Source organism: Schistocerca serialis, chromosome 1, assembly GCF_023864345.2.
Source record: "Schistocerca serialis cubense isolate TAMUIC-IGC-003099 chromosome 1, iqSchSeri2.2, whole genome shotgun sequence".
Classification (NCBI taxonomy): Eukaryota; Metazoa; Arthropoda; class Insecta; order Orthoptera; family Acrididae; genus Schistocerca; species Schistocerca serialis.
Genome location: NC_064638.1, coordinates 1,189,226,104 through 1,189,253,501, shown reverse-complemented (window position 1 = coordinate 1,189,253,501; position 27,398 = coordinate 1,189,226,104). Strand labels below are relative to the sequence as shown.

Here is a 27,398-nt window from a genome sequence, read left to right as displayed (position 1 = left end):
GCAGAGCCCCTCAGGCCGGCAGTTGACTTCTGCAGTCTTCTTGTGCTCTTCCTACCCAGGCTCCCTGACAGCTACCGGCAGAGATGTGGAAGGCCTTCGCTCCTCTACTCATTCTGGTGGTCGCCTCTGTGGCGCCACTGACTTCCGCCGACGAAGGGAAGTACTCCACCAAGTACGACAATGTGGACCTGGACGAGATCCTCAACAATGATCGGCTCTTCAACAATTACATTGACTGCTTGCTGGACGATGGTGACGAGCGATGCACCCCAGAGGGTAAGGAACTAAAGGGAGTCATTCCGGACGCCTTACAGACTGACTGTTCGAAATGCAGTGATAAGCAGAAAGCGAGAGTCGATAAGGTTGTCAAGTTCATAAAAGACAACAAGAAGGACGTGTTTGAGAAGCTGAAGGCCAAGTACGACCCCGACGGCACCTATTTCGAGCACTACGAGCGCCATCTCAAAGAACTTTCATAAGCAAGCTGCACCACAGAGAACACCAGACACGTAATCTGACGCCTTGTATTCATTCTGCCAACTCTCTTCAGCAGAAGTCACACATCGTTGACAACTAAGCAATATCTACCATTGATCATATGATGTTACTTAATGTCGTTACAAATATGGTAACAATTTCCTTACGATACTTACAGCTGCTGTTGTCAATTTACTATGTGATATATTAAGAATTTCCTGGGGCGTCTTAGAATAACGATGTGTCTGATGTTAACAGACACTTTCAGAAATTTAACTGCCTTAAATGTAATTATATCATTGAAAACTGTAAGTTTTATTTAGTTTCAGTTGTTTGATTATAAATTTTAAAGAGTGCTTCTTCATCTCTGTATTACCAAACACCTACTGCTAGAGAATGTAGCTTTTGTAGGAAACTTAACTCTTATCCTGTTTTAGAAATTTATTTCGCATATTCTGTGGTCTATTTCGTTAAACTGTACGATTGTCAGTAATGTGCTGTTCAAAATAAAGTATATTTTTGTCATTACTACCTCTAATTTCTTAATAAAATTCGACATACTAATGTTAAAAAAACAGAAATGGGTACATTAATGTTGTTTAACATGCATTTTGAGAAAGCTGATAGTCGACTACGGGTTTGGCAACAAAAAATGTGCTTATTCCGCAGATTATATCAATTAGTTGCTACCAAACCATCAGAGGGTAAGAACAAGAGCTCATATTTTATAATTTGTTTTTAAATTTTTTGTGGTCTCTTTTGATCAAAAGGGATTCGATCATGCACTGTCGCTTTAAGCGAATGTAGACGTGTCGACCACTTTCGAAGCGTATGTACATTAGCGAAACAACCATATAAATTACAAATGGCTAATAATCATTATAGTGTAAACACTAAGAAATAATTCAGTAGTATTATGATGTGGGCTATAACCAATGACATAATATTTGGCCTCATATTCTTTCAAAATAAACACAAATAAATGTATTTTCGAAGGCCGGGCATATATTGATAGGTGACTCGATGCAATACTAAGTGAAGACTGCACAGAACGATTAAGCAGTGCATTTGCAGGTAGTATTAAGTGTGGACTAAATGTTCGTAGCGAAGCAACAAATCACTGAAATCTGCAACGAAAATCTCAACTTTCCATAGCTACATATAAATCTTTAAACAAATGGCTCTGAGCACTATGGGACTCAACATCCGTGTCATGAGTCCCTTAGAACTTAGAACTACTTAAACCGAACTAACCTAAGGACATCACACACATCCATGCCCGAGGCAGGATTCGAATCTGCGACTGTAGCGGTCGCGCGGTTCCAGACCGAAGCGCCTAGAACGCTCGGCCACACCAGCCGGCAATCTTTGAACAGTGACAAATTTACTACAGTCGGAGATTATTGAATTGCTGATAAGCGGGCTCTGACGTAGTTCGCTAACATTATGAGATCCAACGCATTCTGTGTCACAGACTGGTGGACACCGAAATATTTGTAACGTAACGTACATCAAACCCCAAAAGCTGTGCCGTCGCAAAATATGTTGAAAACGCCTTACCAATACAACATAACACTGGCTAAGAACCTCGAGCTTTGGCTTGCTTGCCTTTTTAAAATCTTGGTCACATGACTGCTGTGTTAGTCAACCATCGTCAAATTAGATATATTATAGGACGAACATTTAGACAACTTAAACGTACACATCAAATAGACTTGACTAACCTTATGATTTCGTCTTACAGTGTTCTCTCTACATGTATTATTACCGGTCCAATTTCTTTATTTTCTAAGCCATATTATGAACTGGAGCCAAAGGCAGTCAACGGACTGTTAAATGCTTAATTTCCTGCACACACGACACATGAGGTATCTTTGGCGTCAGAGCACCCTACTCTCATGTTCGCCTTTAAAATCAGTGCTCACACATCGCGCATGTTTTCAACATGTATCCTAAGGGCATAATATACACTATTTATATCTTCATCATTCAACACCAACAAGAAATCACTTTTTCTAGAGACTAATGAAAAATTCAGATTCAAATTCTTTCAACATTTGGTGCTGTCATTTACGCTTGACTAAGTCTTTAGTATATACACAAACGTATGTCATACGTCACATTTTTGAACATCTTAAATGATTTCAATAGCAGTAGTGCTTTGCACTTGGTATAATTTCTCGCATAAACTAACTTTTAATACGTGGTTTTCTCTACATACAAGTATTAAAATATTCTGTCTTCACACTAGGAAAAAAAATACATAACAAATTTAAGCTACTATTTACTAATTTGGGTACTGCTATACTGAAAAAATCTTTTTAAATCTGTATGCGTGTACAGTTCTTTGATTCCCGCCTCCTTTTTGGACTATGGAACGGTGTAGTTAGCATGGCAAAACGACGTACTATGAGGCACTACTTCCATGTTGTAGGTATACCACTTGTAGTACCCGGCATCTCCGAGGGCACATTCTCACATTGTATTAGCAATTGAGTCAGTTCCTTTTGTTGTACAGCAGACGAATATTCCAATATCAACACTTTACTATTTATGAGTTCCCTTTTTTCTTCGGTGTTCTCATTTGTAAATTCATTGTATTATTATTTTGGTTCACATGAGAATACGTTTGAATGGATAACTTGTAAACTTTCCTAATTTACTCGAAAGCTTCGGCAGTATTTGATGTGGTTTTCTTGTGTGCGTGACATTGTCAATACGACTCGTTTACCCTTGTTTACAAGAGAAATGGTTCAAATGGTTCTGAGCATTATGTGACTTAATTTCTAAGGTCATCAGTCCCCTAGAACTTAGAACTACTTAAACCTATCTAACCTAAGGACATCACACACATCCATGCCCAAAGCAGGATTCGAACCTGCGACCGTAGCAGCCGCGCGGTCCCAGACTGTAGCGCCTAGAACCGCTCGGCCTCTCCGGCCGGCCCTTGTTTACAGGATTTAGTTATCCGTACAATCAGTTTGTTGACACTTCTGAGGTACGTTCAATAACTCATCCTTAATGTTAACTCCATTATTGTACCTTAGCGTTTTTAGATTTGCGCCTTGTGTATGGAATGTGCTCTCATTACAAGCTCTCACAGCCAGCAAAGGAGAGCAGATTATGGCTGTTTTGGTGTGACGCATCGGTTACAGTGAGTGGACAGTTGTCGGTCACCTTCACTATCCTCACGCTATGATTTTGATTATTATTACGATTGTTGGGTCTGCTGTTTTGCCTCCCCTGTGGTGTAGTTTGATAAGCAGTATTATTTTGATATTATTGCTGGTTGCTGTAACCAGCCGTAATATTCGGAGGTTGTTTGGAATTCTGTGCCCATTCTGGCGCCGTATTTGGTTTCCACTGCGCTGATTGTTCATTGTACTCGTGCCCTTGGTTACGGTTACTCTGACACTGCGGGTTACAGTTACCATTGTATCCGTGGTTCATGCGCCCGTCGTAATGTCTTTTCCTACATTGATTTGTTAACCCATTACCATTATTCGGCCCTCGATTCGGTTGCCTCCATTCTTACGGTTACCATTACCGTTAGATGTTTCGTTAGTACCGTTACAGCTGTTTTCAGCTTTTTGCTTACTACAACCTGCATGATTAAATTTACCTTCGCTTTTCATGTCTTCGATAAGCAAATCTACAGAGTCAGAAAGCTCCATAAACATAATGTCATATTCCGGGACATTAATAAAGTACTTTTTATGTCACTAGGTAATTTCATTTTAATTAGCCTTATTACGTCGCAGTCAGACATTGGCTCATCCCTGTATCTAGTCTTATTAATATACTTTTCAAAATACTTGCGGAGGGTTCGAGGGTTCCCAGTCTCGGATTGAACATCTCAGAACTCTACAGCTCTTTCCTTAACCTTTCCTGTATACAATTGGACATGAACTTTTGTAAAAATGCGTACTCAAACTCCTGTTTGGTATGGAATCTCTCGGACGTGTACGTTGCCCAGAGTGCCGCATCACCTTGTATTAGTGATACAGTGAATTGAATTCTTTGCCTTTCCCTCCATCCCCGTGGACAAAAAAATGGTTCAAATGGCTCTGAGCACTATGGGACTTAATATCTATGGTCATCAGTCCCCTAGAACTTATAACTACTTAAACCTAACTAACCTAAGGACATCACACAACACCCAGTCATCACGAGACAGAGAATCCCGTCGACCAACATTAGGGAAACTTGTAATGAGTACCACAGTGTATACGGTCAGCTTTTCATCGCTGAATGGTTGAAACTGCCTATGTTTAATAACATTATCCTCCTTAAGGTACGGTGAATTACCACCGTCTGTCTCCACCCTTATATCCGGCGGTGAACAGTAAGGCATGCCGCACTGTGAACTGCTGTTGTCAACCGATGGTGCATGCGCTAAGCGCTCTGCACATTGTTTATGTTATTGCTCATTTCCGACCCAGGATTCTGACTGACTAGGGGTCTTGGGCTATCAGCTTGCTTTCGCAGTTCGGTTAGTCTCCGAGCGATATCTCTTCACCAAAGGATAACTCCGCTGGTACGCGTGACTGTATCTCAACTAATTCTATTTGAATTGCAGCAGCACTGGCGTGGTTTTCGCGCTCAGACCCGCTGACCCTTGTTCAACAGCTGATTTTATGCTTATTTCGATCTTTGATGAGATGTCGCCATCCTGTACAGATAGCCACTAATCAAACTTTTTTTCGACATTTAGTACTTGGGCGTCTGGATGTTTGTCTGTGTTCTGAGGTGTCTCAGGCTCTACATTTTTGACACGACTTACCAAGTTTTGAACTTCGTCTTTAAGCCCAGTGTGAGCTATTTGTAAATATTCCATCTGACTAGTTCAGTTTTGGACTAGATCCGGTATTTTTTTGCACACACCACGCATTTCTACAAGTTCGGAATGTATACCACTCAGTTTTTTCTCTAAAGGTTGTTCTCTTTGTTCAAGTTTCCCGTCCCGCTCTTGTTTTTTCTCTAACATTTGTTCTCTTTGTTCAAGTTTCTGATCGAGTCGTTGCAAAAATTCTGCTAAGGGGTCGGTAATAGGTGAACACACCGGTGTTCCACCCATACTACCACTTAACTCGCCCCCCTGCACATGCAGTGAAGTTATTGGTATCACTTGTTCATTACTCGGTGGTGCATTATTTGGTATCCACAGAGCCTCGCCCCCCGCTTCGGAAAGTATGTTTACCGATGCAGTGGCATGCGATTCACTTACATTCTGGAAATTGTTTTCTACTTCCATATCTAGCAAATGCTGCTCGTCAGATACTGGTGCCTTTGCCTGACCTACTTTAACCATCAAGGATTTAACGCCATCTCTGTACAGGAATCCTACGCGCGTGGTGGTACAATACCTGGTCTCCTGAGGCACTATACGATAATTACAGGGGAAAAACATACAAAGCAACAATCATAGTCGCCAATACAGGTGTCACGGTGACATAGATCACACATCTCCACACACAACACGTTGCAACAGCTGAAATCACACTGAGATGGGAAACATTTGTAATTTCATCCATATACTTACAACTGTCGTATGTCATCGGACTCAAATGTCGTGGAATCATTTCAGACACACTAAGGAAGTGAGCACGTTTCTCTAGCTGCAAAATATTTCTCGTACACTCGGATATAAACGCCTGCTATACCCTCTGACAAGCTAACAGGACGAATACCAGAGGACAAACGATCGTAGAGACATTAAATGAATGTATCCTTTTTCGGCTAAGCAAGGCAGGGCAAGCACCGACATATTGTGGATATGCAGGAGGTACCATATAGGTAATGGAACATCTATAAGGTCACAATTCAATTATCAAACAAACTGCCACATACACACACATACCCACACCCAACAACAACAACGACTGCTGCTAGCAGAGCTAACTGGCAAATCTTCAGAGACACGACGGACAACTTCCCATTATATACTACCCGTGCTATTATTGACTACAGAACACACCTAATAAATAACTTGCGCCTCCCCGGCTAGCCGCGCGGTCCAACGCGCTGCTTCCCGAGCGGGAAGGCGTGCAAGTGCCCAGCACGAGTCCGCCCGGCGGTCTGGTGTCGAGATGCGGTGTGCCGGCCTGCTTGTGGATGGTTTTTAAGGTGGTTTTCCATCTGCCTCGGCGAATGCGGTCTTGTTCCCCCTATTCCGCCTCAGTTACACTATGTCGGCGATTGCTGCGCAAACACTGTCTCCACATACATGTACATGATAATTACTCTACCACACAAACATTTGGTGTTACACTCGTCTGGTATGAGACCTCCCCTGGGGGTGGGGGTACTGGGGGCCGAACCGTACAGTAACCCTGGATGAGGGGCAGCAGTGAGGTGGGTGGACTGCTATAGCCTGTTGTGGGATTGTGAACGGTACTACTACACAGAACTGGAGATGGTCGGCCGAGTATCCGTCAAACAACCTCCTTCGGAACGATGACACCACACACACGAGCAACACCATCACATGGACCTCTGTAGACAAATGGATATTAAAATAAATGAAAATCACCAGTTTGCTTTTTTTCTACAATATTGTAGAACAAAAGCAAACTGGTGCTTTTCATTTAATATAATGTTGTTCTACCAAGAACCGATGAAAGATTCTGTTAATATGACAAATGGATATTATTTATATAAACAAAACCATCCCGTTGGCTCAGGAAGTGATTACACTTGCAGTCACTCAACCTAAATACCCCAAAAACTCGAGCCCAGATGTACCACACTCGGAAACCTTAAAAAATGCTGCAACGCAGGACCTTACAGACCCAAGACGTAGAGGCCCATTTGTCTTAATAGGTAAGTTGGCTAAGGTGCAAGACTGACTAGAGTCACTCATTCAGTTCCACGGCCTCAGCCCTCACCAGTGTGCTTTCAGGCCAGAATAATCAATAAACAGTGCAGTCAATCGAGCATTAGAGATAAATCAAAACGATCAAGACAAATATGCCGTAGCAGTAATGACTTTGCTGGCACTGTTGATAACCATCGAAGACCTGCGCTATCAGCAAGCTTCATTTTGCTTTGGTGGTAAATTCCTACGGAACCAAACTGCTGATGTCATCGGTCCCTAGACATACGCTCTACTTAATCTACCTGAAACTAACTTACGCTGAGGACAACACACACACCGATGTTTCGAACCTCCGACAGGGGGAATGGCAAGGCGCCTCAGACCGCGCGGCTACCCCACACGGTTATCGGCAAGTTTCAAAGAGATGCCAGTTACAGCTGAACTATATAGAAGAACCTACTTGATTATTGTAATCATAGAGATGTAGAATGGCGAGCAGACCACGAAAAGGTTGGGAAGGACATCACCAACGTCTACCTGAAAGGATGTATACGTAGGCCTCTATTCTGGGATATTTGCATCGAACAGCTCGTAGATATTGGGGTAGTAACATAAGCTGACGACCTCCTGGTCATGGTATCTGTGAACTCTAGAGCAGAATTAGAGAGGAATACAAGGTAACTTCTCATGGGTGTGCGTGTCTGGTGCAAAAACAACAAACTCACAATCGAAGTAAATAGGGACGGTGTACTTTTTCCAGAATGAGAAAAGGTTGTAAGTAGGCTGTTTAGGTTTTTTTATTGGTAACGCCACCTCTGTATGAAAATCACTGGCTGTGCTGTGTGCAGTCTGTGGCTGCTTTGCATTGTTGTAATACTCGCCATTGTAGTGTTAGGCAGCTGGATGTGAACAGCGCGTAGCGTTGCGCAGTTGGATGTGAGCCGCCAGGAGTGGTGGATGTGGGGAGAGAGATGGCGGAGTTTTGAAATTTGTCATGAACTGCTATATTTATATATGATGATATCAAGGTAAATACATTGTTTGTTCTCTATTAATATCTTTCATTTGCTAACTATCCCTATCAGTAGTTAGGGCCTTCCATAGTTTGAATCTTTTATTTAGCTGGCAGTAGTGGCGCTTGCTGTATTGCAGTAGTGGGAGAAACGAAGATTATTGTGAGGTAAGTGATTTAGTGATTTGTGAAAGGTATAGTTTAATGTTAGTCAGGGCCATTCTTTTGTAGGGATTTTTGAAAGTCAGATTGCGTTGCGCTAAAAATATTGTGTGTCAGTTTAAGCACAGTCTTGTATAATTGTTGACAGGGGACGTTTCATATGTCGACCCTTAGCCTAGGATACCTCACTGGAATCTTCTGATTTATCTTGTAGTTTCTGTAATTAGTGTAGATTTTGTTTATTGCTAGCACATAACTGTAGAGAGAATCTCCTTTGTAGCTGCAGTCTTTCATTGTTGTACAGTAAAACAGTTGTGGCATGCATGTAGATTTGCAGCATGTATTTCGCAGCTGCAATTAACTAGATATTATTTTCAGTGCTATTTTAATGTGTTCTCTTATTTTTGATCTTCAAATTGTGTTTTTCTGTGTTGTCGTGTGAAATACTGTGACAATAATGGCGTGTGAAAAACGTAATACTAGGCTCCAAAGTAAACTGAGAAATGACAGTGAAAATGAAAGCAGTATGTTAGCGCCACCGAGTAATGAATTAACTGATGTTCAAAGTAGTAATTTGATTATTGTGCATAGGGAAATGGAGCGGGCGGCAAACAATGGCGTGGACAGTGAAACAATTAGTGAAGAGGGAAGCATTATCGATCGATCGGTCGGCAATAGCTCGCCTCAGGAAGCCGAAATGACACGACACGATTTCGCAAATACTGTAGATTCAAGTTTTGGATCCTCACCGTTTTCTCAAATAAGTCAAGACACATTTTCTGCTTGTCAAAATGTGAATGTTTCCGGTGCAAATTCACTGCCGAAAAGCACTGAGGAACATGTTTCAGACACCAATGCATTGTTATTACAATTAATACAACAAATGGGACAAACACAGCAAAAGCTTCAAAAGTTAGACACAATGGAACAAAATCAGAGACAAACACAGAAAAAGCTTCAAAAGTTAGACACAATGGAACAAAATCAGAGGCAAACACAGCAAAAGCTTCAAAAGTTAGACTCAATGGAACAAAATCTTAAAAAGTTAGAAGCAATGGAACAAAATCTTCAAAAGTTAGACTCATTGGAGCAAACTCTTGAACAAACACGTGAGGATTTAACTACTGAGTTACATCACATTGAATCGAAATGTCAAAAAGTCTGTAATGACGTAAAAACACAAATTTGTGAGCATTTCCAACCTATTTTTTCGCGTCATGAAAATGCACTACAGAATCACGAAGCAGCCATAAAGGAACTGGAAACTACTGTTCATGAAAATCATGAGACCTTGCAAGCTAAATTTGAATCAGTTGCATCTACCGATTCGGTTACGCAACTTGCAAAAACTCAGGAAAACTTGAAGGACACAGTAGATTCGATTTCAACACAAATGGACACTCTGAAACTTGGTTCAGAAAAACACACTGAGGAAATGTGTTCACTATCGAAGAAAGTAGCCGAACTTTCGGATCAGGTCACTAACTTATCTACAAAGGTAGATGATGATCTGAATGACACAAGACCTGTAGCCTTCACTGACACAGAAGAGTATGAACAAATTAGAAAATTCAAACAAAATCAAAATCAAATCAATACACAGTACAAAAGAGAAATCCGGGAAGTACAAGATCATTTGGCACAAGTAATACAAGAATTACATATTCCAGAAGACACTCGCACTCCAGTACGGGAAGAGGGACATAGAAATACGGAACAGACACAAAATAACAACACAGGGCAGTTCGGAAATTGTGAAAGAAGTTGGCAAGGTACGCCGAATTTTGAGATGGAACCGCCGAAACGACGTAACAATGACCGACATACGACTTGCCGACATGATGATTTTGACTATAAGCTGTTCATTACTACACGTAAATTCAAAATATTTAAGAATTCTGGCAACGACATTCATCCACAAGCATGGCTCCATCAATTCTCTCATTGTTTTCCTCCCAACTGGTCGTTAGAACACAGATTAGAATTCATGTGTGGCTGTTTAGAGAATGAACCAGCTGTAAGAATGCGATCGGTCATTCACGATTGCCACAGTGAAGGAGAATTTTACCATGCCTTCCTCTCAGCATATTGGTCTCAAGCCACACAAGACCGAGTAAAACATGGCATCATAATGATGAAACATTTCGAACAATCTGAATTCTCCAGTCTTGTGAAATATTTTGAAGACATGTTGCACAAGAATCAGTACCTGTCAAACCCATACAGCCCCTCAGAACTCATCCGCATTTGCTTAATCAAATTACCTGAACATTTACGACATATTATTTTAGCAGGACGTTGCAAAGAAGACATTGAGGCTTTTCAGGGACTGTTACAAGAACTGGAAATTGACACTGACAATCGGGGAACGCGGGAACAGGAGCACAACAGTTACAGGTCACATCTGTCACAATTCCGCGATGACAGAAATAATACACGACAAGGCTATTCTTATAACGTAAATCGTCACCAAAACAGACACCACCCGTATGACAACCGTTGGCAGAGTAGTAATAATTACAGGGAAAGATCACCTCTCCACAGTAATGACTATTACAGAGACAATCAGAGAAACAGACAATATGGGAACCAAAATAATTATTATTACGGGAGACAGAATAACTTTAGACGCAACGGTCCAGCGCGCAGTTACGATTCAGGGAGAAATTCTCCACCACTTAACCGACAAGAAAGAAACTACAGGAACTACCAACATGACGACAGACGATGTGATCGTAATGACAGACCTGAATTGAGTCAGAACTGGCGGGATTTAAACAGGGCAGGGCCCTCTCGTCACGGTGAATTTGTAGAAGTTAGGTCTCCAAATCCCAATAACGACGCGCGCCAACAAAGAGACAATAGGCAATGACTCATACCGCAGGCAGCCACAAAACGCACGTATGTAACTAACGACGCAGCTGCCGTAGCTAGTAATTACGTAAAAATGGAAGACATTAGGGACATCTTACTCCAAGAACACGACGTAAAACATAACAACATTGCATATCCTGTGATTCACATTACAGTAAATGACGTAAAATTTACGGCAGTACTTGACTCTGGCAGTCCCATTTCAGTAATCAGTGAAACAGCCTTTAGCAAATGCAACAAATCGAACGATTGCCCCACACTTCCGTTACGTAAGATTAAATTACAAGGTGCAATCTTTGGAAAAAGTGTACATGTACGCCAACAAACCAACTTAGAATTCTTTTGTCAAAGCCACAGCTTCTCTATGAACTTTCTTATTGTTCCATTATTGTCGACGGAAATTATACTTGGAGTAGACTTTTTGAATGAATACAAAGCAATCTTAAACTTTCACGATGCTGAAATAACTTTAGAAAGAGAAGGTAAGTCAGTAGCTTTGAAATTTGAAGATTGGCTCTCAAACCATACGAAGAAATTAATCGGCTTTACCTCCTGTTAGACAACAGTTCGGAATTTTCGACGGAACTTTACACTAACAATCTCTCTGCAAGTACTGACAGGGGTGATATCGACGGCGCATTTGATACTAATGAGTTAATACAGAATAAAATTCAAACAATTGAGAATTGTAATGACGATGATAGGCAAGACCTTTTTGAGATTTTACAAGCACATTCCACAGTTTTTACTCACAAAACAGGAACAATCAAGGGATTTCAATACCAATTTCGTGTTCGTGAGCATACTAAATTTTGTGTTAGACCATATGTAATTCCGGCGCATTATAGGGACCGTGTTAGAATAGAAATACAATCTATGCTTGACGAGGGCATTATTGAGCCTGCAGTAAGCTCATACAACAATCCGTTACATGTTGTAGTGAAGAAAAATGGATCGATCAGGCTTGTCTTAGATTCGAGACAAATCAATACTATCATTATTCCTGAAACAGACAGGCCGCAGGCGATAGAAGAACTTCTTCAAAATTTTAATGGTGTAAAAGTGTTGTCTTCCATTGATCTCAGATCCAGCTTTTATCAGATCGAACTTCATCCAGAATGTAGAAAATACACAGCTTTCCTTTGTTTCGGCGTTTGTTATCAGTTTCGGAAACTTCCTTTTGGTTTGAACATTTCTTCAGCAGCATTCATTCGCGGGCTAAATTCCATATTACCTGAATTCTTAAAACGTCACATCACCTTATATGTAGACGATATTCTGATAGCAGAAGCCTCATGGGAACAACACAATCGCATCCTCAACAGCATGTTACATATTTTTGCAGAATCTGGAATTACAGTTAACTTGGAAAAGTCTGAATTCGGTAGGTCAAAGGTGAGGTTTTTGGGACATATTATTTCTTCTGAAGGCATTCAGCCGAATCCTGAAAAGTTAGAAGCAATCAGAGCCATTCCAGTTCCATCCACAAAAAGACAAGTCCGCAGTTTTCTAGGTCTCGTAAATTTTTACCGTCGTTTTCTGAATATGCAAATTCTTGTTACACCAAAACTTTGTCCTCTCACTGGAAAAAATACTATTTGGAACTGGGACGAACAAGCACAGTTGGAATTCAATTCTTTGAAAGAATCGCTACTTAACGCGCCAATACTAGCTCATCCAGATCTGTCACAAGATTTCTGCCTTAGCACGGATTCTTCTAAAGTCGGTCTTGGTGCCCATTTATTTCAAGAAGCCATAGAAAATGACACTACCGTTCAGAAAACCATTGCTTTTGCTAGCCAAGTGCTAACAAAATCTGAAAAAAATTATTCCGTTACTGAATTAGAAGCTTTAGCTATCGTTTGGGCATTTAACAAATTCCGTTTCTTTCTTTCTGGTAAGCACGTAAAAGTATACAGTGATCATCGTGCATTACAATTTCTTATGTCTTCAAAGTTAAATCATGACAGGTTAAAACGTTGGGCATTGTTTCTGCAAGAATTCCGCTTCACAATAGTCTACATTCCCGGCAAGGAGAACATTGTTGCGGACGCACTGTCACGCGCACCGGCTGGGCTTGAGAAAAGTAACAAAGAAGGCAACCTCGAGAAAAATTTCAGTATTCTTTACATTCAGAAAGTCGCCTTTGAAAACTTCATCACCACATCTTTAAAAGACATTGCTCATGAACAAGATAAAGATCCGATTTGGAACGACATCAAAAATAAATGGCATGAAAAGACACACACTCAGATTCGGCATTATTACCTGGTTAGAAACAACATACTCTTCAAACGCTGCACTGTTGATGACAAGCTATGGGTACTTTGCATTCCAGACGATTTTGTTAATAAGCTCATTTGGTACATTCATTTCAGCTATGCACATTTTGGCCCACGAAAATGTTATCATATTCTTCAAACAACTTGTTATTTTAACAATATGGAAAAGAGAATTCGAAGAGTCTTGTCTATTTGTAAACTTTGTCAAAAGGCGAAACCATCTACTATCTCCCATCGTGCTCCGCTGTTTCCTATCATTCCTTCTAAATTAAAAGAATTTGCTGCTGTTGATCTCTTGGGACCGCTTGTCAGAACATCTAATGGATTTTCGTACGTTCTAGTCGCTGTGGAACTTACTTGTTTCTTTCACACCGTTACGTAAAGCCACTGGACGGTCTGTATCCAACGCCTTTGTTAAAAATTTCTTAAGTGAAGTTGGACACGTTAGTAAAGTCATTTCAAATAACGGACCGCAATTCAGATCTGCTGTTTGGTCACGCATGCTTCGCAACCATAAAATCAAACCTATTTTTATTTCATTGTACTCACCACATTGTAACCCATCTGAACGGATTATGAAAGAAATCAATAAGCTTTGCAGACTTTATTGTCACAGAAAGCATCAGCATTGGGACAGATATTTACACTTATTTCAAAATGTGCTGAATGAAATGCCTCATGATTCCACTGCTTTACCACCTACTCTTGTACTAAAGAATGAAGAACCACCGAACAGAATCAGAGAGCTTGTACCTTTCCCAAATACACGTAAACTTCGACACAAAGACATAATTGATTTGGCTCTTAAAAATATAAAATCTGCAGCAGACAAAAGGAGAAAACTACACGGTAAAGCAAATGCAAAGAAATTGTATATTGGTCAGAAAGTTCTCATTAAAGCTCATTCATTGTCACATAAGAAGAAACACTTGAGTCACAAATTCTTTCTAGTTTACAATGGACCTTACAGAATCTGACGTATACCACATGATAATTGCGTTGAAGTTGAAACTCTGCGTACTAGGAAGAGTAAAGGTTTACACCACATTTCACATGTAAAACCGTTTATTGAAAGATAATCTGCTTTTTAACTTTGTCTTTGCCGTATAACTTTTCCCTTTACATTACTAGTATGCTGTGTTAGACTTAAGAAACTGTTAACATACAACAATGTTTGAAGTTAAATATCCAGTCTAGAACCTAGGGAACATTTTTAAACAGAAATTACGAATGGATTGTGATAGTGAACAGACGACACAGTGTTGTATTTGTACATTCTTGCTTGTTAGTTGCACGATTACGTAACGACTATCAGGCTTACATACTTAGGACACATACTGGTACTGCTAATGAGATTTTAATGCAACATTTTGGTTTACTTGAAAATACATTCTTGGTTTAAAGTACTTTCTGTGAGATACCAGAGGACACAGTGGTTAGTTTATGTGACAGCTACACGATGTTATCACGACGCTACTAATGAGTGACAATTTACAATGTTGCTTTTGCAGTGTTTCTGTTTTATATCTGCACAGTTTTCTGAATTCTTCTAGGAAGAAAAACATGTTTTAGTAGTAACGTTTGTGGTATAGCAACAATGAGACAGCCTTTTTCGTGGCATAACAATACGTTACTGTACAGTACTTTCCTCATCACGGCAATAAGCGTAATAACTAAGATATCTATATGCAAAGCATTTCACTTTTGTGTATCATGAGGTAAGTACATTGACTTTAGCAGAACTTTGCTTACAGAGGACGATAACTACGACAGTTCCACAGAATTGTCTTACAGCAAGACGTGCATTTAGCGCTACAGGACACGCATTTGAGTGATTAATCTTATACTTAAAACACTTATTTTTAAAGATTTTTTAATTACAAAGAAAGTTTTCCGTGATACATTTCATTCCATTGCTGTAATTTGTAACACCTGAGGGTATAATTACATTTATCCTCAGGGGGGTACACGCTTACTTTGTGTACCATGTGTGTGGCAACCACAAGGAACCCTAGCTAATATGGTATTTGCTTATACAACTTTACACATCGGTACCATATTTCTCTAACACACAAATTACACAGCTATCTGATCATGTAACTGAGAGAGACAAACATTTATTTTACTATATCAGTGACAGATGTTTACGTAATAACACAGTTGGATAACTTCACACTTATGAAACTGTATTTTGTCTGTACTTTGTAAACTGTTCATATTTTTTCGGAACCATTGTGATACTATGAGAGCTTTGGATGATGTATTTGGTATGGGATCATGATTTTTAAAGTACGTTTGAGGCAGATGACACTATTGACTTGAGCAGAGAATTTTTTTAGGTTTTGAAATTATTGGAGGAAGCTACGACGATTTTGAGATTTGACTGAGGTGTTATGATGTTATTATTCCGACGACGATGTGTATTATGTTGTTGAGGAATGTTTATTATGCTACGTATTTCTCATGATGAAATATTGAAGAAGTGTCGATGAATATGTATATGTATAATGAGGTAAGGAATAATGAGTAGTGATTAGGGACTCTGATTTATGAAAAGGATGTTGGAAACCAAGAAACGTACTTTAAGAGTTATGAAATGTGTGTGTATATGCGTGAATGTATTACAATGCAGACGAAAATTTTTTGGACACTGTTATATCAATAGCATTTTGTTTCTACAGATTTGTAACGCAAATTCTTGACCTGTGAAATATTTTTATGTGAGACTGTCACTGTAGCGGAAACTGCTGTCGTAAATATTTCCGTAAGAAAGTTAAGTGACCACCTGCACGTAATGCGTCGCGGGCACCCACCTGGGCGACAGCCGCCCGAAAAAAAGCCATTAGCCTTTCAGCGGCACAGGTAGGAAAAAAAAGAAAGGGGAGGCCATTGTCCTCGCTATTGACATTTCCTTGTTGAAAGCATACTGTGGAGCTCGTAATTTATGATATTTACTAAAATGCCTAATGAAATGATTAGAAACATTTTACATCTATTGTCTTTGTAGTTAAGAGATTGCTCATTTTGTTTAATATCTGGTTTCCAGCTGTGTTGCAGCATCTGCTAATGTGCACACTTTCTGTCAACAGATTTATTAAATAATTATTTTCTGATCCACATTCTTCGAAAAAGGAGCTCTTGGAATGGAGAGAACAATAAGAAGGGATTAATAACAGTAACTGCATCTATAATTTTCTTTTCAAGTACTTGGTAATTTCTTTTGTAGAATAATTTGTGGTGCACCACTTTAATTACTTAGACATTAAGATGTGATTATACATTTCCCTTATCTGCATTGTTATCTTTAGTGTACTATTTTTTCTGCTTGAGCTATGTCATGTTTCGATATAAGCTGCTGTTTGCCAGGCATAGTGCTACTGAACTTTAATTTGTGTTACTCTGCTAAGCCAGATTTATTTTTTTTTGCTGCGCATTGCCTCATATTAGTTGTAATGTTTAATTGCTTGGTAATTTAGATTTACTGTAGCTTGCTTTGCAATTTTCCATTTTTTTGGTCATTGCTGTTTGTGTTACTTATTTTTTGCTGCTGCATTGGCTCGTCCCTTAGTTTAGCATCTGAGCTCAGTAGATTTAAGTTAGCTTAAGAGGGGATAGCCTCTAAGAGAATGAGTTGCGATGAATTGGAAGAAATGCATTGAGAAGTTATACAAAAAAAGGTACAGAAAACAGGTTTAGGTAGGATTTTCTTGGAAATAAATGTTGAGGTAAGAAATGTTTGAACATATAAATACAGAAAGCATGCTTAGATAGAATTTTTTTGGTGGAAACAAAGGATGAAATAAGAGGAAAGATATATGAAGTTTTGGGTTGGACTGCAGTACCACATGTTACACTGAAAACGAACCCTGTCCTTACCTATTGGTGTTATCCCACTATGTGTTTGTGTACCCTTGTGTATTTGTTTTCTTCCTGTCTCTGTGTAGTTTCATAGAATTTTTTTTTTCTTTTAATATTAAGCTACATTCACTATGATGAGGAATACTGTTATCCTCAAATATAATTGGCATTCATAATATGTTATTTACCTTATAAATATGCTTACACATTATTTATTCTGTTTAATGCTCATGTGTGAAGTTGATGTTTCAAAAGTTATTCTGATCTTTTATGTATGTACTCATGTCATAATTCCTGTAACACTGATGTATATGTCTATTTCTATTCTTTTGTAAAGCCTGTTTTACTACAAATGTTATCTGTATTTTGTACCTTTGTAATTGTATTCTTATGTTATAAAATTGTAATTAACGCCAGGTCATCAAATTAAGTAACTTGTCAGTTCCATTTCACTGCACACGTTTCTGTTGGTCATAGTATATGGACAATCTGTGAGAAGTAGGGACTGTTAGTGTTTGCACGTGTGTTAATAATTCTGCAAGGGACTGGATAACAGCATTGCTGGTTCTAAGGACAATTCCAAAAACTTTGTGAGTGCACAAGTGGTGGTTTATGGACTTGCTATATTCTCCGCAAGACTCTTCGATGGTGAATGTGCACCTGCACAATCGCAACAGATGGCTGCTGGACATTCTACAAGGACTACAGTGGGTCTGCACCTCTGGTGGCCCACCAGTACCATTATCTCTACATGGACTACAGTGGGTCTACATCTTTGATGGCCCACCAATACCATTATTTCTACAAGGACTGCAGTGGGTCTGCACCTCTGGTGGCCCACCAATACCATACTCTCTACCAGGACTACAGTGGGTCTCCTCTGTGATGACCTACCTACCAGTATTCTTCAAAACGTCGAATGACTCTGCTGTGGGTTTGCTCTGTTGTGGCCCATTACCTGTATGCATGTCAAGAGTCAGCACTGTCTTTCAGTTGGAAGGACAACACTACTTCTTCAAGACTGCATGGAAATCCACTACTTCTGTGTGCAATTTCTTTTACTGCTCAGACTTTGAGAAAAACACTGCAATGTTACTGTGATGAACAATCTGGACTGTCTTTATGGACTGTGAGAAATTTTTAGCTTTTGATCAACATTGTATCAATAAGTGTGTGTATTTGATTTCTTTGTTATTGTAATTACGAAAAAAAATTTTCAAGTCTGTATTGGCCACTGCCCAATCCAATTTGTAAAATTTTTTGTGGGGAGCATGGGGGCTATGTAAGTAGGCTGTTTAGGTTTTTTTATTGGTAACGCCACCTCTGTATGAAAATCACTGGCTGTGCTGTGTGCAGTCTGTGGCTGCTTTGCATTGTTGTAATACTCGCCATTGTAGTGTTAGGCAGCTGGATGTGAACAGCGCATAGCGTTGCGCAGTTGGAGGTGAGCCGCCAGCAGTGGTGGATGTGGGGAGAGAGATGGCGGAGTTTTGAAATTTGTCATGAACTGCTACATTTATATATGATGATATCAAGGTAAATACATTGTTTGTTCTCTATCAATATCTTTCATTTGCTAACTATCCCTATCAGTAGTTAGTGCCTTCCATAGTTTGAATCTTTTATTTAGCTGGCAGTAGTGGCGCTTGCTGTATTGCAGTAGTGGGAGAAACGAAGATTATTGTGAGGTAAGTGATTTAGTGATTTGTGAAAGGTATAGTTTAATGTTAGTCAGGGCCATTCTTTTGTAGGGATTTTTGAAAGTCAGATTGCGTTGCGCTAAAAATATTGTGTGTCAGTTTAAGCACAGTCTTGTATAATTGTTGAAAGGGGACGTTTCAAGGTTCCGATTTCGAGTCTGGGTCCGGCACACAGTTTTAACCTGCCACAAAGTTTAATGTCAGCGCACACACCACTGCAGAGTGAAAATCTCATTTTGAAAACATCCCCAGGCTGTGGCTAAGCCATGTCTCCGCAGTATCCTTTCTTCCAGGAGTGCTAATTCTGCAAGATTCGCAGGAGAGCTTCTGTGAAGTCTGGAAAGTAGTAGACGAGGTACTGGCAGAAGTGAAGCTGTGAGGACTGGACGTGAGTCATGCTTGGGTAGCTCAGATGGTAGAGCACTAGCCCACGAAAGGCAAAGGCCTCGAGTTGGAGTCTCGGTCCGGCACACAGTTTTAATCTTCCAGGAAGTTTCGGTGTACATTTTACTTGATGGTGTACTGAGACGAAGCCCCATCAATAATCTTTATTACATCAGCACACAAAGACAAGCACTCACAAGGTATCTAGGTATACACATTAAAGAAAAACTAGCACTAAACTAGTACACAACAATGACGATCGAGAAAGGAACTAAATTAATGAGTAAATTGGCCAGACTAAGAACTACGCAAGACATACCTCTTCTAAAGTCATTACGCACGTATCAGGTTGTCCTGTTGGAGCCGATCGTATCTTTTACGGAGAGCACCTGGACGCTTACACTGTGCCTTGCGACCAACAAACAAAGTGCGAGCTGTGGGCAAAGGAGCAAACTGCTCGAGATGTCAGGAACTTTTGGCACAAAGTCGATGAATGCACCGTGGATGGTGCTAGCAGGGTCGCCCACTGTTATCACCATCGATCACAGAGAAGCAGCAAAATAGTTAAAGAACGTCGCATGTACACCTTCTTCCCCAGAATCTGGGAACAGGAGAGTCAAAAGCATGTCCATCCAAAACGTGTCATGGTTCATTCTGTTGTGAGCCATGACCCACACACAGCACATCCACGCTGTGTTGATCTAAGCAAGACAGACACATCTGTACACAGCTGACTATCACCATCATGAGAATCCCATCCTATTATACCTCCAATCCACATGTTATTATACCGCCAACCCACGTGTTTAAATAATTCTGTGCATGGAATATTGTCATTTGGCTGGGTCAGCAGCACCAATGTGTCTGGCCCTTGTAAAATGCAACCTTGTTTGAAATTACTAAGATTTTTTCTTTAAATAATTATGATTCATTTGCAATTCGTTAGGCAGCACTAAACACAGGAGCGGGCACTAGAGCCTATATGAACGTCTTAGACGTAATACATAAATAAATAAAAAATACATAGATAACAATTTGGGAAAAGTTTCTGTTAAGTCGAGCCTGGCTCTGGGAGACAAGTGGGCAAACAATGCAGACATGACATGGGACTTACCACAGACAGGACGAAAATACATTAGTATTATCTAAAATCTGTTAGAGACATTTTGTATACATGCAAACATAACCATGAACTGTAATTTGTAAAGGAGAGAACAGTAGAACCCTGAGTGAACTGCAAAACACTCTAACTTGCATTTAAAAATGTCACGGCTGAATTTGCTAGTCGAGGCAATTAACCTTGAACTATGCCAAACTGTGAAAGTGAAACTTTTTATTGTACTCAGTGAAGTGCAGATACTGGATTTTGTATAGTGAAAAGGACACGGTTGACGACAATACCGTGCGCGAAACACTGTGTGTATGTTCTCTAAAAGTGTGGAAACTTTAGCACGAAACGAACACAAGGTCAATGTCTTTGAGACAGACTAACAATACGCATCTGTTCTGCTATGTGCGGACTGTTAGAAATATAGCGAACGCCGAGGCACAACGGATGCTTGGTGACGTAACGTACTCGTCATTGGACGCTAAAATGTGCCTGCGAGTGCGACGTGTGCGATAAAGTGACATTCTCGAAACTAAAGTGAAACGTTTACACGTAAATAATGTAACGTGTGAACGGCATGTCAGAACAAAACAAGTCATGAGCTCTGCCACGACGTGCTAGCTTGTGACTTCAAGACAGACGAAAGCTCGTGAAGCTTGTCCTCTCCATGACAACGCAAGACCTTCCACAACTCTGCGTTCCAGACAAAGAACGAAGTTCACGGATTAACAGTTGTGCACGACAGGGACTTGTCAAACTGGTCATCGAGAAGCATTCGTGGTGAAAGAGTATTAATGATAAGATCCACTGAAGACATTCCTATCCTCAATCAAAGTGAAGAAGAATTACAGGATGGGTTGAATGCAATGAACAGATTAATGAGTACAGAATCTGGATTTACAATAAAACAGAGAAAATCGAAAGTAATGAGAAGTAGCAGAAATGAGAACAGCGAGAAACTTGACGTCAGAATTGGGGATCACGAAGTAGATGACGGTAGGCGTCAAAGTTTTCCACGATGGTCTGAGCAAGGAGGACATACAACGCAGACTAACACTGACGAAAAGGGCGTTCCTGGTCAAGAGACATTTGTCAGTGTCACACATAGGCATTAATTTCAGGAAGAAATTTCTAAGGATGTACGTTCGGTGCACAGCATTGTAGTGAGACATGTACTATGGAAAAATCAAAAGAGAATCGATTAATGTGAGTTGTGCGTCTACAGAAGAATGTTGAGAATTATGATAACTGCTATGATGAAGTGTGAGGAGGTTTATCGCAGAATCGGCGAACATAAGGAACATATGGAAAACACTGACAATAAGAAGGCACAGGACAGCTGTTAAGGCATGCAGGTTCATTTCCATGGTGCTAGAGGGAGATGTAGAGGCTAATAACTGTAAAGGACGACAGAGAGTGAAGTACATCCAGCAAATAATTGGTGATGTTGTTTGCAGTTGCTACCCTGTGGTAAAACGTTTGGTACAGAAGAGGAATTCTTGGTCAGCCACATCAGACTAGCTAAACCCCTGATGACTCAAAAAGAACTGCATACGCTTTTTATCCATTAAATGTTCAGTGTGGTGATAGGAATGACATTTGGTGTAATAATTTAAGGGGCTCTGGAAAGGCTCAAAATCATGAAAAGTTCAATTTTTACTTTTTTGCGTTTTCTGAATCTGCAGACTATTACCTTTTAATAGATATATAATTTATTCAATTCCGAAGACTACAACTATTTTTAAATTTTTTTTGAAATGTGTTCTACATTGGCGTGACCCACTGTGGCGCTGTTAAACTGCTGTCAAATGGTGTTATTATTAACGTCCGTGTTCATCAGGTACATTTTAGTGATGTGAGATAAAGTATGTGTTGTGGCTAACCTGTGATGGTTCAATATATATCGCTGGTGTGATTGTCGATTGTTTCATGTTTATTTACTCTGTCGTTATCTCGAAAATATTCGTAATTGATTCTGTTTCTTGAGTCTCTGTTTTGTTGAAGTATAATAATGAGTAAAAGTAAAGTTATTAGAAATCCTCTGAAGGCTTTTAAGAAAAGGAGAAATGTTGGAAAGCCAAAGGTATGTGTTATTACTGTAAACAATAAAGACGATAACCAAGTGAGTGAACCTAACCTCTCAAGTACACCTGCCCATAGCAGTCAAAGTGGGAAAGAAAATACTTCACAGAAGAAGCTTGGTTCAATGAGTGAAAACTATGAATGTTTTATGGGCGAATCGGATGTGAATGAAATATTTGATATGTCGGTTCTCAAAGGAATTTTTTCAAACTGTGTAAGATGTATTCATTGTAGTGAAGTTGGTCTGGAACTCTCCATAATAAAGCACGTAGGACTTGCTAGTGAAATACAACTGAAATGTGATAAGTGTTCATACATGAGCACCTTCTGGAACAGTGTTGCAGTAACTGCAACTGAAGAAAATGGTAGCAAAATCTACGAACACAACAACGAGCGATGCTTGCTTTAGACAAGGAACGCCTTCGGGCTGCAGACAGGGCTGTAAAGAGTCTAGAAATACAAGCAAGAGTAAACAGGAAGAGGAACAAGAGAAATCTGGAGGAGGAGTTTGCAGAGGATGAAGGTAATCCATCCTATGGACCTGGAATCCACTAAAAAGTTAATCCAATCTTTGTCGCTCGATTCCCAAAACATTTATTTTCTCATACTAATTACATGTTTTCTAAGGATCTTCCAAACATATTTGTTTCAAACTTTCAGTAAATGTTACACAGTACCTTCTGCATAATTTAAGACAGCCTTTTTCCAAAAAACTGTATATTTTTGAATATATAAATAAAAAATTGCAAAAAAAATGTTGTGAATTTTCATTACAATTGAAAAAAAATCATCTTTAATAACTGAACTAAAATTTTGTAAAATCCCTGTGTTAGGTTGTAGCCCATATTCCAATAAATAATCTGTAAAAAGTTCAACTTCCTACCTCAAATACTTTGTGAGGAAAGATGTAATTTTTAAGCGTTATTTTAACATTGCAAGTATAGGGCATTCTGGAGCCCCTTAAATAAATTTGCAAAATTATGGAAAAAGCAGACGCTGAAAGACGGAATAAAGAGTAGGAAATTCAGGAAAGCCCTCAACACAACTTGCAGCAAACAAAAACGATCGACACTTGGTTGGCATTATTGCAATTTGTTATTATGATTTTTGGGTGATCTTTACGGTGGCGACACAGGTGTTACGAGGAAAAGTTAAAAAGACATAATCCTAAGCCCATTTCTCTTACGTCGTAGGAAATCGACGAATGTAATATAATACTTTTGTTGCTGGAATACTAAATTCTGTGGGATGCGACAAGAATGATCTTGGCAAGAAAGAAAGGTTAATAAGCACGGCCCCCACAATGCATACCTTAAGAGTTATGGGAACGTTTTCAGTAGGAGAGCTGTGTTTTACAGTATGGAAGTTGAACACGTGCTCATAATCTTAAGGTATGCAAATTATAATCCATGTCTGATGGACAATTTCTTTCTTCTCTCTCAAAATATGGAATGAAAAGAGCTTGCCGTAGAATACATCGAAGGTGAAGTGCTCTTGGCTTTCAAGGTATGCATTCTAGAGCCCATGTTCGTTTGGCTCTTTTTGCTTCGAATGACTTTTCTACATCTACATACCTACTTTGCAATCCACCATACGGTGCGTGGCGGGGGGTACCTTCTCTCCCTGTTCCACTCCCAAACAGAACGAGGGAAAAATGACTGCCTATATGTCTCCGTACGAGCCCTAATGTCTCATATCTTATCTTTGTGGTCTTTCGGCGAAATATAAGTTGGCGGCAGTAAAATTGTACTGCAGTCAGCCTCAAATGCTGGTTCTCTAAATTTCCTCAGTAGCGATTCGCGAAAAGAACGCCTCCTTTCCTCTAGAGACTCCCATCCGAGATCCTGAAGCATTTCCGTAACACTCGCATGGTGATCAAACCTACCAGTAACAAATCTAGCAGCTCACCTCTGAATTGCTTCTATGTCCCCCTCAATCCGAGCTGATAGGGATCCCAAACGCTCGAGCAGTACTCAAGAATAGGTCGTATTAGTGTTTCATAAGCGGTCTTCTTTACAGATGAACCACATCTTCCCAAAATTCTACCACTTAACTAAAGACTACTATTCGCCTTCTCCACAACTGCCATTACATGCTTGCCCACTCCATATCGTTCTGCAGTGTTACGCCCAAACATTTAATCGACGTGACTGTGTCAAGCGCTACACTACTAATGGAGTATTCATACATTACGGGATTCTTTTTCCTATTCATCTGCATTAATTTGCATTTATCTATATTTAGAGTTAGCTGCCATTCTTTATACCAATCACAAATCCTGTCCAAGTCATCTTGTATCCTGCTACAGTCACTCAACGACGCCACCTACTCGTACACCACAGCATCATCAGCAAACAGCCGCACATTGCTATCCACACTGTACTTGTCATATCACTCAATGTTGATCATTCTCCCGAGACACCGTGTGTAAACATATCTCAATGTAATGGAAATGAGGCTCTACGTCGTCCTATCTTTCCAATACAATTAGGATCACTTGTGAAGCTTTTAAGGTGTTCTCCATTTCCGTTACAGTGAACCTAATTTCTGGTACAATACATATCTCTTAACAATTGTAAACGTGATTTTTATGCGTTGCACTCTTGTTATAACACACTATCGAACACACGTTTATCCCTGCTAGACAAAGGTATTACGTTTTCGTACACAGTTCTCAGTACATGCTTGTACCAGAAGTTAGCTTGTTAACTTTCGTAGTCTTGTGTAAACGTCAGGCATTACGTTTTTACGTACTTGAGTTATTACGTAGGTATTACATAAACTGTATGGTGCAGGAGCCCAATTAGTTAAGCTGCATCGAAACTCTGGAGAAAGACACATACTTGTAGGAGAGACAGGCAACAATAACCAGGCAGAGGGCATGAGTGTCATTGCTTCAGAAACATCATACCTCTACTATGTCTCTCTAACTAACGTCACAGTACCACGCAGACAAGACGAATATTTAAACACAGAAAAAAGTGAAAGTCTATTCACAATGGCAGCCAACTCCCGTATCGTGTCAATTGTATCTAAGTAGTAAGACACAGCGATTTCAACAAGGTTAATTTCTAACAAAAACTTCATCGAGCTATTACGTTGCAATTCGTAGGTTAACGAAATCAGAGAAAATAGAGTTTGCAGCTTTAAATTCCCCAGTTAGCTCATTTAGTTGCATAGGACAGTGGCAGGATAGATACTGGAAAATGTAAGTGACCGATTCCGCAAAACTATTTATAAACACTGTCGTTGATTTCTAATGCTTTATGGACACCACTTAATGCAGTAATCAAGACATTACGGCACAAGAATTGAATTTTCGGGTGTTTTGAATACGATCTCACTGACATACCAATTAAGTAGTATTAGATATATGTTATAAAAGTTGAATACGTAACAATGAAAATAGCATTTGTGGGAGGAAGGCCAATTATGCTCCCCAGACAGGAAAGTTCAGGAGAGGTAGAAGATTACGACAACTTATCATTACTGGGAACGCCACGCTGCTACACCTCAAGGTCTTCCTTTGCGATGTGGCGCACGAAGATTGCGGGAGTGGCCCTGCTAACTCGGCCAGCAGGTGATTAATGTCCGGAAACTGAGGTGTCTACACCCGCCTCTGGCTACCTTTATAAGGGAGCAGAACCCCTCAGGCCGGCAGTTCACTTCTGCAGTCTTCTTGTGCTCTTCCTACCCAGGCTCCCTGACAGCTACCGGCAGAGATGTGGAAGGCCTTCGCTCCTCTACTCATTCTGGTGGTCGCCTCTGTGGCGCCACTGACTTCCGCCGACGAAGGGAAGTACTCCACCAAGTACGACAATGTGGACCTGGACGAGATCCTCAACAATGATCGGCTCTTCAACAATTACATTGACTGCCTGCTGGACGATGGTGACGAGCGATGCACCCCAGAGGGTAAGGAACTAAAGGGAGTCATTCCGGATGCCTTACAGACTGACTGTTCGAAATGCAGTGATAAGCAGAAAGCGAGAGTCGATAAGGTTGTCAAGTTCATAAAAGACAACAAGAAGGACGTGTTTGAGAAGCTGAAGGCCAAGTACGACCCTGACGGCACCTATTTCGAGCACTACGAGCGCCATCTCAAAGAACTTTCATAAGCAAGCTGCACCACAGAGAACACCAGACACGTAATCTGACGCCTTGTATTCATTCTGCCAACTCTCTTCAGAAGAAGTCACAAATCCTTGGCAACTAAGCAATATCTACCATTGATCGTATGATGTTACTTAATGTCGTTACAAATGTGGTAACAATTTCCTTACGATACTTACAGCTGCTGTTGTCTATTTACTATGTGATATATTAAGAATTTTCTGGGGCGTCTTAGAATAACGATGTGTCTGATGTTAACAGACACTTTCAGAAATTTAGCTGCCTTAAATGTAATTATGTCATTGAAAACTGTAAGTTTTATCTAGTTTCAGTTGTTTGATTATAAATTTTAAAGAGTGCTTCTTCATCTCTGTATTACCAAACACCTACTGGTAGAGAATGTAGCTTTTGTAGGTCACTTAAACCTTATCCTGTTTTAGAAATTTATTTCACTTATTCTGTCGTCTATTTGGTTACTGTAGGATTGTATGTAATGTGCTGTTCAAAATAAAGTTTATTTTTGTCATTA

General features: G+C 39.9%; 1 protein-coding gene across 1 annotated transcript; it reads left to right on the top strand.

Annotated features, from left to right (window-relative positions):
* On the top strand, positions 1-27,398 carry LOC126418832 (ejaculatory bulb-specific protein 3-like). The gene is made up of 2 exons (XM_050085813.1): positions 1-436; positions 26,832-27,398. The coding sequence occupies exons 1-2, from the start codon at positions 84-86 to the stop codon at positions 26,872-26,874; spliced, it is 396 nt and encodes a 131-aa protein (XP_049941770.1). The 5' UTR covers positions 1-83; the 3' UTR covers positions 26,875-27,398.

Coding starts and splice junctions, on each gene's coding strand:
- LOC126418832 (XM_050085813.1), top strand. CDS start 84: ATGTGGAAGGCCTTCGCTCCTCTACTCATTCTGGTGGTCGCCTCTGTG. Junction 437..26,831: donor AAGTACGACCCCGACGGCAC/CTATTTCGAGCA, acceptor CCCTGACGGCAC/CTATTTCGAGCACTACGAGC.